Source organism: Ruditapes philippinarum, unplaced genomic scaffold (assembly GCF_026571515.1).
Source record: "Ruditapes philippinarum isolate M1 unplaced genomic scaffold, ASM2657151v2 ctg3723_1_1_1_1, whole genome shotgun sequence".
In the NCBI taxonomy this organism is placed as follows: Eukaryota; Metazoa; Mollusca; class Bivalvia; order Venerida; family Veneridae; genus Ruditapes; species Ruditapes philippinarum.
The window spans coordinates 61,972-80,213 of NW_026864491.1; the positions used below are offsets into that span (position 1 = coordinate 61,972).

The 18,242-nt window shown below is 30.8% G+C and overlaps 1 protein-coding gene across 1 annotated transcript in view; it reads right to left on the bottom strand.

The window, feature by feature from the left end:
- The window catches only part of LOC132725784 (M-phase inducer phosphatase 1-like), a 48,795-nt gene extending 32,148 nt beyond the window's left edge, over positions 1-16,647 (bottom strand). The window contains exons 1-2 of the mRNA XM_060710967.1: positions 15,939-16,647; positions 6,617-6,714 (exon numbers count right to left, since the gene is read on the bottom strand). Coding sequence (XP_060566950.1) covers positions 6,617-6,714; positions 15,939-16,090 — 250 coding nt within the window. The 5' untranslated portion in view covers positions 16,091-16,647. The remainder of the gene's footprint in view (positions 1-6,616; positions 6,715-15,938) is intronic.
- Positions 16,648-18,242: the final 1,595 nt, after the last annotated feature.

The following is an 18,242-nucleotide window of genomic DNA, read 5'->3' on the forward strand; positions in this document are numbered from 1 at the left end:
GAGACCACATTTATTTCGTAGACCATATGCATCTATGACATTTGAAATTTTATTTCCAGTACATTATTAAATGACATTAAAACAATAATATAAATAAATAAAGATAAAATACCCACATAAATTTGTAGACATTTTTTTTTATCTATTTTTATAACTTTAGCCATTACAATTTAATACCTTCAAATTGATTCAATGTCTAGAAAAAGAAAGCTGTAGACGCAAACGGGATTAGTTAACTTTCAAATCCTTTAGAATGCTGGAAAAATCTTTCAAGATTTTTTTTCATGAAATTCAAAAGATGGTCAAATTCAAATTCCTTCCAAAAGTTCGCAATAGTAATATTTATGTTGTAATGCGCTTTACACGTTCTGTTTGTATTCGTAAGAAGTTCTTCTAATTGTAGGTATGGCTATAACTTAAGTAGGCAATGAAACGTCTACTAGGAAAGACCTTAAAGGTAGTAGAAGACTTATCCATTTAAAAAATGTCATATTTAAAGATTGTCCGTGTACAAAACATTACAAACATAATTGCATTTAAATATATTCAGAAATTCAAAGACCAAATTACAAGACAAACTAAATATACGTACACGTATATTTTTCCAGTTTATATAAATAACGAAGTTATAAAATGTGTTATGTAATTTTGTTAATAAAATATTTGGTTTTCGTGTGTTTTTATTCAATAAAATGTGTATTTAGTGTAATTAATTTATGTAATTAACAAATGAAATATAAAATGGAAAAAAGTTTTCCATCAACAGTTTGAAAACAGATGTGAAAAAAAAATGTATTTGAACACGTGGCGAATCGTTATTTAACTGTGGCGCATTGTTATTACTCTGTGTCGAATCGTTATGTGGCGAATCGTTAGTGTGGCGAATCGTTACATTACCGCTGTATTATAGCACGAGGTTAATCTTGATAAGCCCTTACTGCTTTTAGCGGAGCATATAACAATTGTCCTTTGGTTTAAACATATTTATTTAAGCTCGATTGCGAAACAAGTTCTTGCAACTTATATTAATCACTTTCGAGTCCGCTTCCTGGAACCAACCAGTACTGGTGTCATATGAAGAAACATGGTTGTGACCCGAGTAGGGCTCTAACCCATGATCTCTGGGTTGAGAGGCAGACACCTTAACCACTAGGCCACCACTCCCCCTTAAAAGGACAATTGTCCTTTCAGCACTGGCCTAAGAAATTCTATTCTACACAAAAACAATTTCGTTAAAAAATCAGTATACTGGTATAATAACTATTTTGTAAAAGGCGTAATAGAGAGATTTATTAATAATGTAACCGAACATATCAACTAAAATATTTTATAAAGCAGCAGTGTAAGAAATTAGGATTTGAATCCACTAGACTGGTCGGGCTACTAGACTGGAATATTCACTAGCCCAAAAGACATTTCACTAGCATGATTCACTTGTTCAAAACCGGAGTTCTGAAAATACAGTAGCCTTGTCGGGCTTGTTCCTTTGAAAACTTAGTAGCCCGAGGAGAAATTTAGTAGTCAGGGGCTATATGACTACTGCTAATTTCGAACACTGAAGCAGCAAAGCATAGCTAAACACTTTTTCCTTTTTGAGAACATAAATACTTATTGGTAGTATAGGTATAAAGTTGATGAAATAAGATCACACTTACCATTAATATTAATATCATCAAGGCAAAACAAGTCAAATCTATGTCCAAGTTCCATTATGAAAGTAGTTAGGTTTGTAAAAAACAACAGACTAATCAGAACAACATGCACACCACAAATTGTTAATTGAAATGATGTAAAAATGTACTACAAGGAATGAAACCAAAATTGAGCTAAATTTTGGGAGTAATTGTAATTCAATGGAAAGTGTGGTAATTATCACACTTTTAGAAAAACTTTTACTGGGTTTCTTTCAAGTACTATAGATGAAAAAGGTGATTAGAAAAGCCCTGTAATGAATCAATTACAAGTAATAATTGCATCATAATTGAAATTTAATGGTTAGCAATTGTTAACATTTGAACTCATTCACACCTACGTCCAATTTAGAGGCTTCTAACATTGCCAAGTTTGCAGGGTTAGTGTTAATTGCTAACATGATTTTCACACCAATAAGGTGTTTGCTCCATTGTTATACATACTTATTATTATTTATGAAGTACAAGTTATTTCTTAATTTCAATTAGATATGTTAACAGCTACAGATGGTTGATTTTGATAACAGGGCGTCAAATTTTATTATGTATTAAAATGATAATTCAATTAAATTTTGTGGTCAGACGGTTATAATAATAATATACACTTACTATATATAATAAAATTAAGTAGACTAAAATAAGACATGCACTCATAGTAAAGAAAAGGAAATTTATAAATTTTAATATAATTTCTATAATATTTCTTACAAAAAAGATAGCAACACACATTTGAAGGGGTGTAAAAGATAAATATGTACAGATTTTTCTCAGGCACAGGCACAAAAAAAAGCAAGAAGCAAAAAATAATTGTGATCATTGAATTTCAGCCCTTAAGCCGCCTAATGAAAACCCAATGAATATTATTTTACAATCTTTAAAAGTGAAGACCTATATAATTATAAGAAGGAGAAGAGTGTTGAATTCACTGTATGATAAATTAAGTGGTGCACATGGACTGACACACTGTAAGTACACTGACAGGACTGATGTTCATTTCAACACGTCACTAGACACTGGTCAGCCAGACAGACACTCGGTAATTATGGTAAATGACAAGCTATCTGTATTTTGCATTTTCAGAACATTTTGAATTTTTTTAAATCGGTGCAAAACACATAAATGTTTGCTTCTTAAACAATACAATTTTAAAATTAAAAGTTAATTTTTTTTTTTTTAAAATAGTATATACTGATATGTAGGTAGAGGAATTACTATTAGAAAGCTTGGCCATACTATGGTTTCTTTATATTGCACACCTTAAACTCTAGGTTTTTTTTCTATTTAAAGCTTTATCTATGCACATTCAATAACATGAAGAGTGAAAATATTAAATATTTTCATTTTGCACCAGCTCCTCCTATTGTAAGTATTTACATTACATCATACACAAGTCCTAGTATTTAACCATTACACAGAAGCAGCAATTTTATGATGTAATCTCATAATTTTAAGGGGGATAATGAATTAGAACAACAACATAACAAATGTTTGTGCAAACACTAGACGCAAACAGGCTACACAACAATGACTGAGATTTACACCTCTTTTCAGCACCATTAATTTACTTCATGCACTCAAACCACCTTTTTTTATCCAGAAAATTAATGTTTTTGCTTTTTTCTTTGAGGGTAACCAAACATTCTTCTCTCCTCTTTTGAAAGTTTATTTTTATACACCCACCTTATTTCTAGATTTAAGTGTTTTCCCGCCAAATAATTACAAAAGGAAAAAGATAATCAGCCCTCTTTTGAATCTTTATTTTTATACAGCCACCTTAATTTCAAGACTCAAGTGTTTTCCATCAAAATGATAACCAGAGAGAAAAGATTATCAGATTCATATGGGGAGCACAACATAGCCAAATATTTCAAATCACATATATAGAAATCAATAAAAAATATATTATACACAAATACTACAGCATATGACTGTATTTGGTAAAACTATGCTGAACAGCTGGTGGTATAATTATAGGACATTGTCCTGGCCGTGTCTGGTCACACCAACAACCCCTACTGTCACTTGTCATGGCTAACAGATGTTGGACTAATCTCAACTATTCAAGGCACGGAAACACTTCACATCAACACAAAAATATAAAATAGAACACAGTAAAATCTTAAATGTGCTGAATAAAAATTATGGCTGGCAGTTAAATCCTTTTAATTGTAAGTATACGAATATCTTGCTTGGTTTCAATTATTAAATGAATGTTAAAGTGAAATATTTCCAAAATTTAAACAATAATTTTAAACACAAGTTATAGGCCAATAACAAGAAAGGCCACTGGTCTCTTGATATATAGTATTAGAGGATATTGAATGAGTTTAAGTTCAGTACCAAATTTATTCAATTAAGTTCAATAAATTCAGTAGTGAACCTACATGAATATAATATTCTGTTTATCACATACCCAAAATAAAAGACTGCTAACAGCGCTTTTATGTTTATATAGCACCAATGATGTCACATCAAAATCTATACATTGCCCTGCAATACCATTGTTACGAAGTCGAAAAAGCGTCACAAGTATGTGATAACATATATGAAAATGCAACTTTCCAATTTTACTGAAGTTTCTTAGACAAATAGTTCAAGTATATCACCAGTGCCTATTGGACTATAATTCATTCAGCATATCAAATTCAAAATTGATTTCTGTTTGTTAAATTCAAATCAGAATATCAGATTGCTTTTATTCATAAGGCTTAAATTTTATTGGAGGCAAATAGATGCAAAACATACAGCATATGTTGCCGATATAAATATTTGCCCTTTTTAAAGAGTGCAGCAATTTAAGGGGATAATGAGAGTTTCTTCCGCTACCAGTTGCAGCTGTTGATCACAAACCACCGATTCTTTGTTCAAGCAAGCCATAAAGTGATCCCTCATTAAAAAGCCCTATTGAAATAGAGCCATATACGGCACACGACAGCTGAGCCACACAACAATAGGGGTTTTCGCCTTCAGGGAGAAATTTTCATTGGAATGGGGGAGATAGGGTTCACTTGAAGTGTCGTTAACCTGTACAGGAATGCAAAAATATGGGTCAATAGGCCCATGAACAACGGTTTCTCAATGTATTTCCGTATGTACTCAATATAATTCTCCATGTTAGGAAGAGGAAAATGTAACAACAGACTTTACATTGCAGGCTGTCCAGCACCTTCTGACAAAAAATTAGGGCAAATTTTAGGGCAATTTTTAAGAAATTTTAGGGCTAAAATTTAGGAATTTTAGGGTAAATAAAAGAAAATGTAGGGCTCAAATTTGGAATTTTATACTAAATTATGGCCTCAAAAGACCATGATATGGGCTCAATTTTGCATATTTGACACAAAAGTAACTCACAAATAATGCTCTAGTTCGGTTATAGCAAAGGTGTTACCAGTGTTCCATAGTCACCAGTGAATAAATTGATTCACTGGCCAACTGCCTTTAAAAAGAGCTGAAAAACTACATTAAACATAACTAGAATGAAAACATTTTCTAAGTTATAAGAATCCAGGAACAACCAATATTCAATTAGTTAAGCTATGATTAGCCAATAAAAATGTAACTTCCTTGGAAAATTTTTAAACAGGTGACTATTTTGATATAGTCAAAGTGGTACAATTTTCATTGTTCCATTTAAAACTAACAGTTTCTTATATTTTTCTGATAACTTCTGACAATTAATCAAGTTAAAATAATTAGTAAAGATATAATAAGCCGATAATATATGGAAGGGGATGTTATGCTTTAAATTTATTTTAGCTATAAATGCATTTCTTACCAACATTTTAAGGTTGGTACATGTTCAACAAGTCTTGATCTTTCTTAAAAAACAATAAAAATGATATGACCCACTAGAGTCATTCCCAGGCATAGTTAAACTTAAATTCAAACAGCAGGATATACACATATGAAGAACTTGTTCAAGATAAATCAGGCTACTAAAATTGTAGAAAATTTCACTGTTCAAGATAAATCAGGCTACTAAAAATTGTAGAAATTTGATTCATTGATTTTCAACAGTTTTTTTTCCAGATTTTAAAAAAAACTTACACTATATGTTATTACATATGTTCAGTACATGTTAATGTGTACAAAAAGGGCAGCTGAAGGTGTCACTTCTTAGTAATTGGGTAGCAAAATGGTTAAAGCATCCAATCACTACTGCCAGTTTACCTTACCCACTTTATAATTAGCAAATATTGAAACTTGTCTAGATCTGCCAGCTGGTATCACTTACAAAAGATATGTTCTACAGTCATCACTTGAAAATAACTTGATTACAAATTAAGATTTTATTAATAAGGACCCCTGCATGCAGTCTGATGAAATTTAGTGGTACATCGTGTAAATAGTTGCTTTAAATAAATCTAAGACTGAGGTAAATGGTAAAAACTCTGTAGCCAATAAAAATGTGACTTCCTTGGAAATTTTTTATCACAATTTTAAACAAGTGACCATTTTGATATAGTCAAAGTGGTACAATTTTCATTAAAAACAAACAGTTTCTTATTATTTTTCTGATAACATCTGACAATTAATCAAGTATGGCATTTCTGCAGGAGTTGAAGTAAATGCAAAGCGTGACTTATGCAATTTAGCCAGACATGATATCAACTCCACTGACTGTGTTTGAAGTTAGGTTGTGATTGAAACATGGTTGTTTCTGGATATGTTTATCACAAAAGATAAAAAAAAAATAGGAATTAAAGTGAAAAAATAGGGCATTTTTAGGAATTCCCTTTGAATTTTTCATTTTTTTAGGAATTTTAGCCAAACTGAAAAAAATTAGGATTTTTTAGGAATTTTAGGGACGCTGGACAGCCTGACATTGTTATTTCAATACTCTGTAAAATAACCAAATATGCAAATGAAATGGAAAAGGGATCTGAAAGGAAAAACAAATTGACAATTAAATGTCTGTACAGTACCTGATTCAGAAGAAATGGATCTCTCTGTGGTTCGGTTGTAAGGTGGTGAATTTGGTGTGTCCAGGCATGATAATGACAGCTTCCTTCTTGGAGTATTTCTTCAAATATAATAAAAGTTTTGTTTAATAAAAGGAAACTACATGTCCAATTTAACAATTTAACAAAAAATTTATCAATATTGATTCAGCAATTTAGAAGGTCCTACCATATACTAGTATAACAAAGTATTTACTCTAATTTGAAGTGATGCAGACACAAGTATAAATACACCTCTATTATATTATTATTATGTTTAATGAAATATATTTTCTTTATAAAAAAATACCAAAAATTTGGATTATCTCCTTTTCCAATTGCATTATTTATCCCTAACTTTAATCAAAGACCTTTAATAAATAAAAAAAAACCCTGATTTATTATAATAGGTAGAGGAATTACATATATTATATAATTTAGTCCATTATTAAATAATCCAGCACATTATTATTATTTTGCAAAGATAAAAATCTTATCAGTATTACAAAATCTACAAGGTGCAAAATTTAACAGTAAAACTCACATACATTTTACAAAATGCATTGAAACATCCAAATAATCCACAATCCATATTAATTTTAAGTAATGATATTTTTATTTTAATTACATCCAAGTTTGCATATATATTGATGTTCTTCCAGTGAAAACCAAAATTCTAATGAAAAAATATATATATGTAAGAACCATATAAATACAATTATAATACTTCTGAAACAGTCTTTAAAAAAAAGCAAAACAAACAAAAGCAAGATGTATCATGAATTAAAGGGCATTTTGTGTTGCACGTTGAAACAGCTACATTTGTTTAATCCCTTTTTAGCAGCATGTTAATACAAATTTTTCTAGTGCAAGATGCTACTGAGTGGGTTGTTTGTAACACAATAAAAACACTGGTTTTATACACTGACCATGGATTATCTATGGATGAATAACTACCATGTTAAAAGTTATACAAATGATGTAACTATAGAAAGAATTTTCAATAATTGAAAATGAATAAGTTACAATTATTTTTTTTTTTTAATTCTTGAATAAGTTATATGGTCTTTTTTTTCAATTTTTGAAAACAATCAAATGGCGGATACACTGATTATGTCAAAAATCTGTAGCCTAAACAGTTTTGAAAAGCCTTCATGGCGGAAATCTCACATAACTAATCTGTTAATTGAATTTTGAACCTTGTAGCACTGTTACCTTTATGTACATGGAGACCCTCTTATGTTCAATGACCCTTTAATGTCTTTATCAAATACCATCAGATTTAGTCAGCAAGGTTCACAAAGGACCAGTATGTTTTAAACTGGGTCAAAACCGTTTACTTTGTTTTTATAATTCAAATTTTTAAAAACTACCTCAAACAGCTAAACTTTATTCATTTAGAAACTGAATTGTTTTTTTAAAAACTTAAATAACTAGTATTAATTCACTTTCACTCGAAAAATATTAGGTACATTTAAAATGATAACATCAGTTCAACTGCAGCTAAATTACAGCACAGTTTAACTGTTATTAGTATAATCACAGTCATGTCTATTGAAAAAATAAAACTTGAAGAAAAGTAATACCAAACCAACATCTGACATTCATTTCACAAATTCTTGCTATTAAAAGCTTAAGAGAATATCATAGCATTACAAGTTTTACGAAGGTCAATGCAACAACAAAGATGTAGAAATCAATAAAATTTAGAGAATGGTTAAAAATACATTGTTTAGTGAAATGTAACTGAAATTATAGCAATAATATTTCATTTTCCCCCACATATCTGGGGATACTGTCAACAGAACTGAGATGCCACAATCATATACAGATATTAAAGTACCAGTAGCATCATCTTATGTAGCAATCAGGCCTTCTTGACATTTATGTGGACTATTATACCAGAATATTTTGATATGTCCTAATGAATATTTGATACCAAACATCATAAAAAACAACTATTTTACTAATACTTTTCATTTATTCTTTTACTTAATATCTTTTTCTAAAGAAAAGATTTTCTGACCTGGGAATACCAACTACAGAATAACTGTACTTTGTTTGTATAAATACTAGAGATGGCATTGATTGAGTTTCTGCCATTATATAGCTGTTCTGTTCTATATAGCATAGTAACATCCATTATGAATAATGCTTATCAGCCAAATCAACAACAAGAACAGGAAATCTCAATACACAATAAAAAGTTCCCATGTATTGATGTGAGGCTGAGCGCTTTTATAAGATTTCATTATGAAAATGAAACTTCATAATAAAAAGGAATTAATATGAAAGTGCTCACTGGCGCACATTAACTAACTAAATACAGGTTTTCATTATTCACTGAGTGGCAATCCATATCATCAGCTGAAATGTTGTTTAAATTGGTCACATTTTCAGCCTGTAGATAAAAATATCCCCATATTGTTTTCCCTCCCAGGGACAATGTCTGACAATTTTTTTATCATATACAGATACAGGGTTTTACATCTCTTTGAAATTTTAGGGGTCCAGTGGATGCACAGCCTAGAAAAGTAGGGGTCCAGGCCTGAATTTTAGGGGTCCAAAATTATATTCACTATAAAAGACTATAAAGACCACTCTATTTTGCATAAAATCACTTACCTGTGAGAAATATGTATGTATATTGTACTGTTTTCATAAGTATGATTTCAATATCTTTTATCACTAGGTTTTTTATAGCCCTTTACAATAATATCATGTGCTATTTCCAAGGCTTATTTAAGTCTTTGAGTGGCTGGAATGTCAAGTTTTAGTAGCATATTTTGTTATTGATAAGGTGATTTGCATGTGACACCAACAGACTGAGAATTTGTACTGATCTATTTGTAAATATTTTAGCTGAACTAGTAAACACACAATAGATATCTTTACAGACCAGTCAGCTAAATATGTTGCGTTTTTAAACGGTACGTTACGATACCGAAATCAACTTGATTTCGGTAAAGTTACCGAAATCAACTTTTCATTACCGAAATCAACTTATAAAATCACAATTAAGCGTTTTATTATATGTTTTTCATTATAATATATTACAATAGGTTAAGTTTGACTGTCATGCAAAAAATCAGTTCGAAATAATTATTAATAATGAAATTAGAAACAAATAACTAAATATCAAGATTATTCCCTGATTTGTCACGAACCGAAATATATGTTACAATGCCGAAATCGACTTGGAAAATCATAATTAAGCGTTCTATTATATTTTTTCATTATAATCTATTACAATAGGTTTAGTTTGACTTTCATGCAAAAAATCAGTTCGAAATAATTATTTATAATGAAATTAGAAACAAATAACTAAATATCAAGATTACTTCCCTGATTTGTCACGAACCGAAATATATGTTACCATACCGAAATCGGCTTGTAAAAGTTAAAATAAACATTTTAATAGATCTTGTTTAATTAATTAATATAAAGTCATTCAAACTGAACCATAAACAAAGTAAAATAATATCTAATTATAAAAATGACGATGTTATAGACGGATATGTATATTATATCATGATTACTTCCCTTGTTATTACCGAAATCAAATCAGATTTCATTTCAAAGATGAGAACAACCCCTAAATAATTTGCATGAATTTCAGAAATAGTTGATTGGAAATTATCACAGTATTTAATTTAGATCCAATGATTATGATTTGATTAAAAATAAAAAGACGTAGCGGTAGCCATTCATCATACATTGTAACACCTTTACTAATAAGGAGCAAGCATACACGTGCTCGGACAATGGAGGTGTTAGTTGACATAACATACTCGTTCACCGTAGTCCTTTAATATACATGTACATCGGCGCATGGAAACTTTAAAGTATCCAAACAACATTATTAGACATGATTATTTTTAACATGAAATTAAAGCTGCTTGTCTCCATTAAGACGAAAAGTACATTACAGTTTAATATAAAATGACGTATAGCGACAATCCCTATATAATATATATCAAAAGACTTTTTTTTATAGTTTTATACTATAAATATACCAGATCTAGTAAGCTGGTAAAAATATGATATTATATTAAATAAATTGTCAAAAGATCTGTTTTAACTTACATATAGGGGTGGTTTCAATTATGAAATGTTGTAACTTGTAAGATTTGACATGTTGTGTATTACTGTATTAAGTAAGGTGTGAAGTAATTAAGACAGGAAGTACAGTTGGCATACAATGTATGTTAACGATAAAAGATTATGATGAACCATCTGTTTATGTCGTAATAAACATTTAAATAAATGACTAAAATTTAAAAATATTATGATAAAGAGTCCCCATAACATATGTTAGCGATTTGTTAATATATAGTTTAACTGTTCAATAAAAGAAAGACACAAACTTGCCAATTTCCAATTTTAAAGTTGGATGTTTTTTCTTCATAAAACATAAACATGTACAAAATTTATAAATATCTTTAACTCATATTACAGAGTATTTTATTTTTCCATCATAGTCCGATCATAGCTTTTTAAAACTGCGATTTGATTAGAAAATTGTAATGCACGTCGATATCACGTGCATATATATATTACATGCTAATACGGCGGTATCAGACTTTTTCTTAAATCATTATATACATTGCATTCTAATATGAAATGGTATTCGTCTTCTAAGACATTACATGAAAAGCAATTTCTATCATTAAAATTGTACTATTTGGTTTAGTTCATCTACTTGATTCTATGTGCAATCTATGAGACGATACTCTTAACCTAGTGAGATCTTTACATATTTCTGTTTTTAAGTTTCAACCATATCTAAATATTATCAATGTAAACGGTCTTTACAAAACCGTTCAACATTGATAATATTTAGATATGGTTGAAACTTAAAAACAGAAATATGTCTATAAAATAGAGCTCTACTAGAGTTATCTAATCTATTATCTAATAATTATAGACATAATTTAAACTTCACAGCTGATTTCGGTAATGATAAACACATAACGGATTGTTAAGAACAAAGGGAAGTAACTCAATAGTTACATTTTTGTTAATAACATCATTAAAATAATATATTTTCAATAGATTTTTTAACTGAAAGTCTATTTCCTTATTTTTCATCAAATGATGAAGAAATAATAGCAATATTTTAACTAGTTTGGTTTTTACGAGTTGATTTCGGTAATGAAAAGTTGATTTCGGTAACTTTACCGAAATCAAGTTGATTTCGGTATCGTAACGTACCCGTTTTTAAAAATATCATACAAAAAGGCTGACGAAACCGCTTTTGCACCTCCTCATAAGTTAAGTTCACTGAAACCATTATATTTATAACACCAACGATAATAACATACCCAGTAACTTAATTTCTTTAACACTACATGAAAATAGGTTTGCAAAAAGCACTACTTTTTTATTATTGCCGTTCATGTACAAAATACATTCGCCGAACTGGTAGATCGACATTTTGGACACGCTAACCAATAGTAATTGCTTGTTATAAATAGTCTGTCTAAATATAGCAACAGAAAAACCAAAAACGGCTACCTAAAATAGATTTTACGGTAAGCGTCATCAGTTACTGTAGCTTGCACGATAAACGTCATCAGTTTCTGCAGCGGGCACTTGCAAATAGCATGCGCAGTAGATTTCAATTATGTTAACTTCCGAAATAAACAAATGCAAGCATTTTCTGCACGCTGTATTAGATTAAAATGGAATTTTGTGAGCTTCGAGAAGAAAGAGATAAAATCATGTCGGGTCAGAAACAATAATATCTATTGTCTAGGATTATTTTTGTGCGTACACTTGGACGCAAGTAGATAACTTATATGCGTACATGTCAAAATTTATGCGTATAGGGACGCAGAATTCTGCGTCCCGTAAAACCCTGCAGATACATGTACAATAGTGACAAATGCCCGAGGTGTTTAAAATCTAATTGGGCCTACAAAATTCTAAAGATTGTAAGCCCAATGGGCGTCTTGAATTCAGAATGTTTTCATACAAAACTAGTAATATACAGATAATGCTCGAGTATAATCATATATGTTTACTGGTTAAATATCAGAGTAAGTTATCGTAAATTTCTATTAGAATACATTGATTTTAAGACTGACCCGTTTAGATTTGTGAACAACAAGCATGAACCAGCTACATTAGACGTCTGAAGCAAAACTATGAGTAAAACTGTATTGGATTTAATAAAGGGATGCCTTTATTGGAATTAGTAACGATTCGCCACACTAACGATTCGCCACATAACAATTCGCCACAGAGTAATAAAGATTCGCCACAGTTAAATAACGATTCGCCACAGTATGATTATAACAATGATATTTTAGTTATCAACAAACTTTTTTCTTTTTTTAATAATTTGACAATGACAATAATTTAATAATGTTTCTTAATACAAGTAATATGAAGTTAAGGCCCCCATCGCGGATTTTTTTTTATCAAAGTAACGTACATTATTACAGGAGTACATTTATAAGAAAGTAATTATATGTTGAAATAAATATTGAATATATATTAATCGTAAACATATATGTCAATTTATATAATTATATATATGTCAAATATTAAAAAAATGGGTATTGCAAAAACATGTGTTCATTGCGAAAATTGATTTACGATAATTGATTAAAGAACGCACATCTAAAACATTTGTCACACCTTTAATTTAAACAAGCCAATCATCTTAGGATTGTTGTAGAAATATTTAATTGACGCCGAAATAATCCTTTAATTCTCTGACAATGCATGTGAACAACTGCACAATTGGATACTACTACATGTAGCTTTTGTCACTTTGTTTTGTTAACAATGTGTTATGTTATTTTGGAAATAAAAAATGTTGAGATATTAATAATAAAAAAAGATATTATAAAAAGCTATTTTTTTATTTTTTGGGGCTATAGAAATAACAAACTTTTTTGTCATTTTGGTAATAAAATATGTTTTTATGTGTTTCTATTCAATAACAGCTGATTTAGTATAGTATTCTTTTCCAGGGTAAAGTTTTAAAAAATGTTAACATATAAGTTTACACTGTGTATATATATTTTGTAATAAAATATGTTTGTTATCATGTGTCTTTATTCAATAAAAGCTGTTTTTCGTATAATTTTCCAGTTTACATAAATAACGAAGTTTAACTTATCTACAATGTGTAATGTAATTTTGGTAATAACATATTAGGTTTTCATGTGTTTTTATTCAATAAAAGCTGTTTTAGTATAACTAATGTATGTCAGCAAAATCAGCAAAAAGAGGTCAAAATATGCAAAAATAGCCCTCACTGAGTAGGTAACGTAGTAGAAATATGGTGAAAAATACTGCTAAAACGGTCAAAAAATCGCCGATTACATATAAAATTATTACTGAAGTCTTGAATATTTTTATTGTTCTTATAAATCAAAGTACTGTTTCTCTTGAAATAGTTGGATTCATCTGGAGGCATGCAGCTTTGAAAACAGGTGTGAAAAAGTTTGTATTTGAACACGTGGCGAATCGTTATTTAACTGTGGCGAATCGATATTACTCCTTGTCGAATTGTTATGTGGCGAATCGTTAGTGTGGCGAATCGTTACATTACCCTTTATTGAATGCCATGCTTCCTTGTTGATATTTGCTTTTATAATTCAATTAAATAAAGAAGAAAGCAATAGATTGACATGTAAGGTTTGAGTATAAGAAGAACAAATAAAAAAGAGATTTTTTTTTAAAAAAGTGCCTAATTGATTTTCTGTGTTTTGTTCCTAAATTGAACTTGTTGATAACAGATGGGAATAAAACGTAAAATAAACTGTTGCCTTTATTTTGCACAATAAATGTTTGGGCCTGTGATAATTTGTCTGAGCTTATATCTTCACCTAGAATGAAGGCTCAAATGGCCTATGATTTAAAACAGTTATTTCGGAGACTGTTATACATGTATTTTAATAAGCAAGAAAAGTTAAACAAATCTAAATAGAACATTATTAACCCTTTCCCCCATGAGCATATTGTGAAAAATGGCCATTTTCACTGAAAAGCCTCCTCTTACAAGTTCAAAATGCTTCAATACTAATCAAACTTGACACAAATGTTGACTGGACCATTGCCTTTGTAACGACATGCTCAGTCTTAAATTTCCTGTTACCATGGCAACGAGGGGACATGTCAAATTTGCCAAAAATCTCTATTTTGCCTCGATTTTTTCCATCAAAATTTATTTCAAAGTGCTGCCACTTCTCAAGGGATTCAGATAGAGTCAAAGGCTTTTCAGCGTTGGCTACACGTTACCTTATGATCGACCTGGGGTCATTTTTAGCCTCTCACAAGTCAAAAATTTTCAGGCCTAAAAAAAGGGGGGGGGGGGGGGGGTCGAAAGTGCGTTGTTTCGCGTATATATGAGGTAAAGGGTTAAGGGTCTTCTGCTTTTGACAGATTTAGGCAGTTAAAATTTAAAAAAATATTGAAGGGGAACATTAAAAAAAAAAGAAAACATACGATTTTCTAAGTGAGAATGGTGATCAAATTTGGCATCAAACTTTGTGAATTTAAGAGCCCAAATGTTATGTCTATTGCAAGTGTTGATATAATAACAGATCTGTTTGCTTATGTCATCGGAATATGGACTCCCGAGGGTACAGTATGGGAAGCATCGTTTCAAATCCAACCACTCTACTGATCGGGAACCATCAACCAGACACTTTTTCATACAGATTTCATAATTTCAAACCTAGAGACCTAAAAATTCGAAACAGTACAGCTAGGTTCTTATGATATCCTAACTAACAAACTAGTTTGTTTATTTCTGATTGTTTTGACACTTATATTTCAGGCTCGTGAAGGAGGGTATCAAAATTACATAAATTGTCTTCACCACAGTACAGTATAATGTGTCCGGACAGACATGTAAATGATGTGATTCAATTCAGATAAAAGCTTGGGTGTTTTAATTTATCTTTAACATGATATACAAAAATTTTAGCAACAAACGCTGAAATTTTGGATATTCTAGTGTTTACTCTGCAAATGATTAAAGCTGGTATACGAGGTCAGGCATGGCTTTCTTGGCACCCAAATTTCAACGTCAACATTTTTGAAATAGACATTAAAATATTACCATTTACGGAGGTTGAAATGAATTTATTTACTTAATTATAGAAGAAACATGCATTTCTTGTTGATAAAAAAATGACTGACAACCGATGAACAAAAACAATACTAAATCAAGCATTTTCGGGGCCGTCCAGTTTGGTGGTTCTCCGGTTTTGGTGGTCCCGAACCAGTATAATTTTTAACAATCTTCCTTACATTTAAGTAAAAAACATTCCAACATCATAATTACCTTCCTGTGCTAAGCTCACTTAAATTCAATGTTAGGTTTGTCATGGGAGAGCTGACACGGCCAAGCTTGTTAGTAGATGACAAGTTCTGTATAGTGTTGCTTGTTGCTAGTGTCCTTAGTGCCAAGGTAGACAAAGGATGCTGCTGCTCCATGCTTGTATAATTAACTGATTAACACAATATGACAGTCAATATTATACCTTTATTTTCACACCAATCATCAAACAACACTTTCAGTACCGCTGTGAGTGCGATTCTATTGTTTCAGTTGGCTACAGAACTAGCATTTTTGACAGCATCTTTTTGTTTACAGCGTGCAGATCAAAATCGAAAGCATGCTTTTCATTTATAAAACAGATTAGAAAGCGTTGTTTTTTGTCGATTCATGCGAATGTTGAACAAGATCAAAGCCTTGTCAATGATTCGTTAAATGTCAAGTTCTACCCGTTGCATGTTTTCCCAAAAAAAATCTCAAAATTCTGGTTTATTGTCTGTAATTTTAGAGTCCACCGCCACACCGTTTGAAAAACAACAAGCTCTCAGCCAATCAGCTGATGACTTCTGCAGATAGTTAAAACAAGGGAGAGAATGTCGTTTTACTAAATTCTGAATTTAACTAACGCAAGATATACTAATCAAAGATATACTGAATAAAGCAAAGTTTCATATAATAAGAAACAAAAATTTAAGTTTTAAAACATAGACAAAATGATAAAGTGTTTTTTGAATGCCATGGACGTTTTACACAAATTACCATTAAACACCAAAAAGCCAGTTTGGTGCGGCAAAATACCTGCGTCCCTGATTAGACACAATCAAACCAAGCCTACACCATTTTCAATTTTATCATGATTGTTGACTTTAAGATTTCCATTTGAACTATCCAATAAAGGGAAATAGCTAGTCTTTAATCATCTTACAAAACAGCAAAATTAAAAGTGTCGCAGGCTCGGTTTAATTGTGCTTCGTCTTTCCAAAATAAATAAATAAAAAAATGTACTAGGCTAAATTTTTATTTCGGACCTATACAATTAATAAAAGTAACATTTAAGTAAAAGAGACCGTTGCTTTTTTCATTTTTTCCCCAACTCAAATAAATGCATAAGCAAGCTTGATCTAAGCTCCAGGGAAGAATGATATGTCTTTTCGGACAACTTCAACCCAATACCCATGTGCAAAGCATCTTATAAGACTTTAATTAAATATATTTATAAAGGAATATCAACAGGTTGTAAAATATATAAAACTTTTACGATTTAGATTCTGTGTTGAATTAAATCCATATGAATTTTGCTTTTCCAAAGTTTCTAACTTGCATTATTAAAATGTAATTAGTGAACTTTTTTTTCTATAATATTAACACCACTATGAGAAAATATTAACCTCACTAAAATATTATATCATATTACTTCCCAGATAATGCGTGTGACCGTGCTTTGACTTAGCTGACTTTGTTTTTGCAGTTGGGTGTTTCACTGTTTTCGATTTTCTAGTTGGGTGTTTCACAGTTTCCAATATTCCTTATTTTAGTAATGTTTTATCACCTCAAGGATGTCCTTTGACTGCTGATTCCCTTTTTAAACTTCCATTTTATTTATGTCCGCCCACTGTTTTCAAGTTAAGGGAACACTCATTCTTTCACTTAGGGACCTTATGTCATTTTCATGGAATATGGCACTAACGTGTCAAATTGAAGATTTCATGATAACCGTCGCATGAACACATCTGCGGAAGCAGTGTTTAGTAGGACCCCAGCAACACAGGACTACAAGTCCAGCGGGCACAAGGGTAACGCACGGACGGGCGATTTTGTAAATAATTCAATATAGGGAATCATCGCAACCAGTAAGGCCGTCACGCCCGTCTAAAATATAGTTTGGTCGCAACACTGGTCTTAATAATGTTATTATTGGCCTCCTGTGCATAAAAAAGTAAATACATGTATCACAAAATCAGATTATCGTTAATCTTTCAGCATATTATTAGATACAACATTACACTGTTGATTCAATGATCACTAATTTATAGCAATTATAAGTGTTATATGTAGTTTTCGGTAATTGTTAACTATTACAACGCACCGTTCTTGCTTTGTCCTTGAGCCATGTCCTCCATTAAGTGCCTTGTTGGTGCCGTATCGGTGATTCGTTGTTGCTGGGATTTATTGGGGGTTGCGTTCATTGAATGACGCTTTCTAATTGATCTTTTTCTCATATTTTTTCTAAAGCATTTCTTAAGGAGGGACATAGCAAAATCATGAAGGTTATTTTTTTTACTAAAATCAGGTTGTTTGCTATGACTTAGA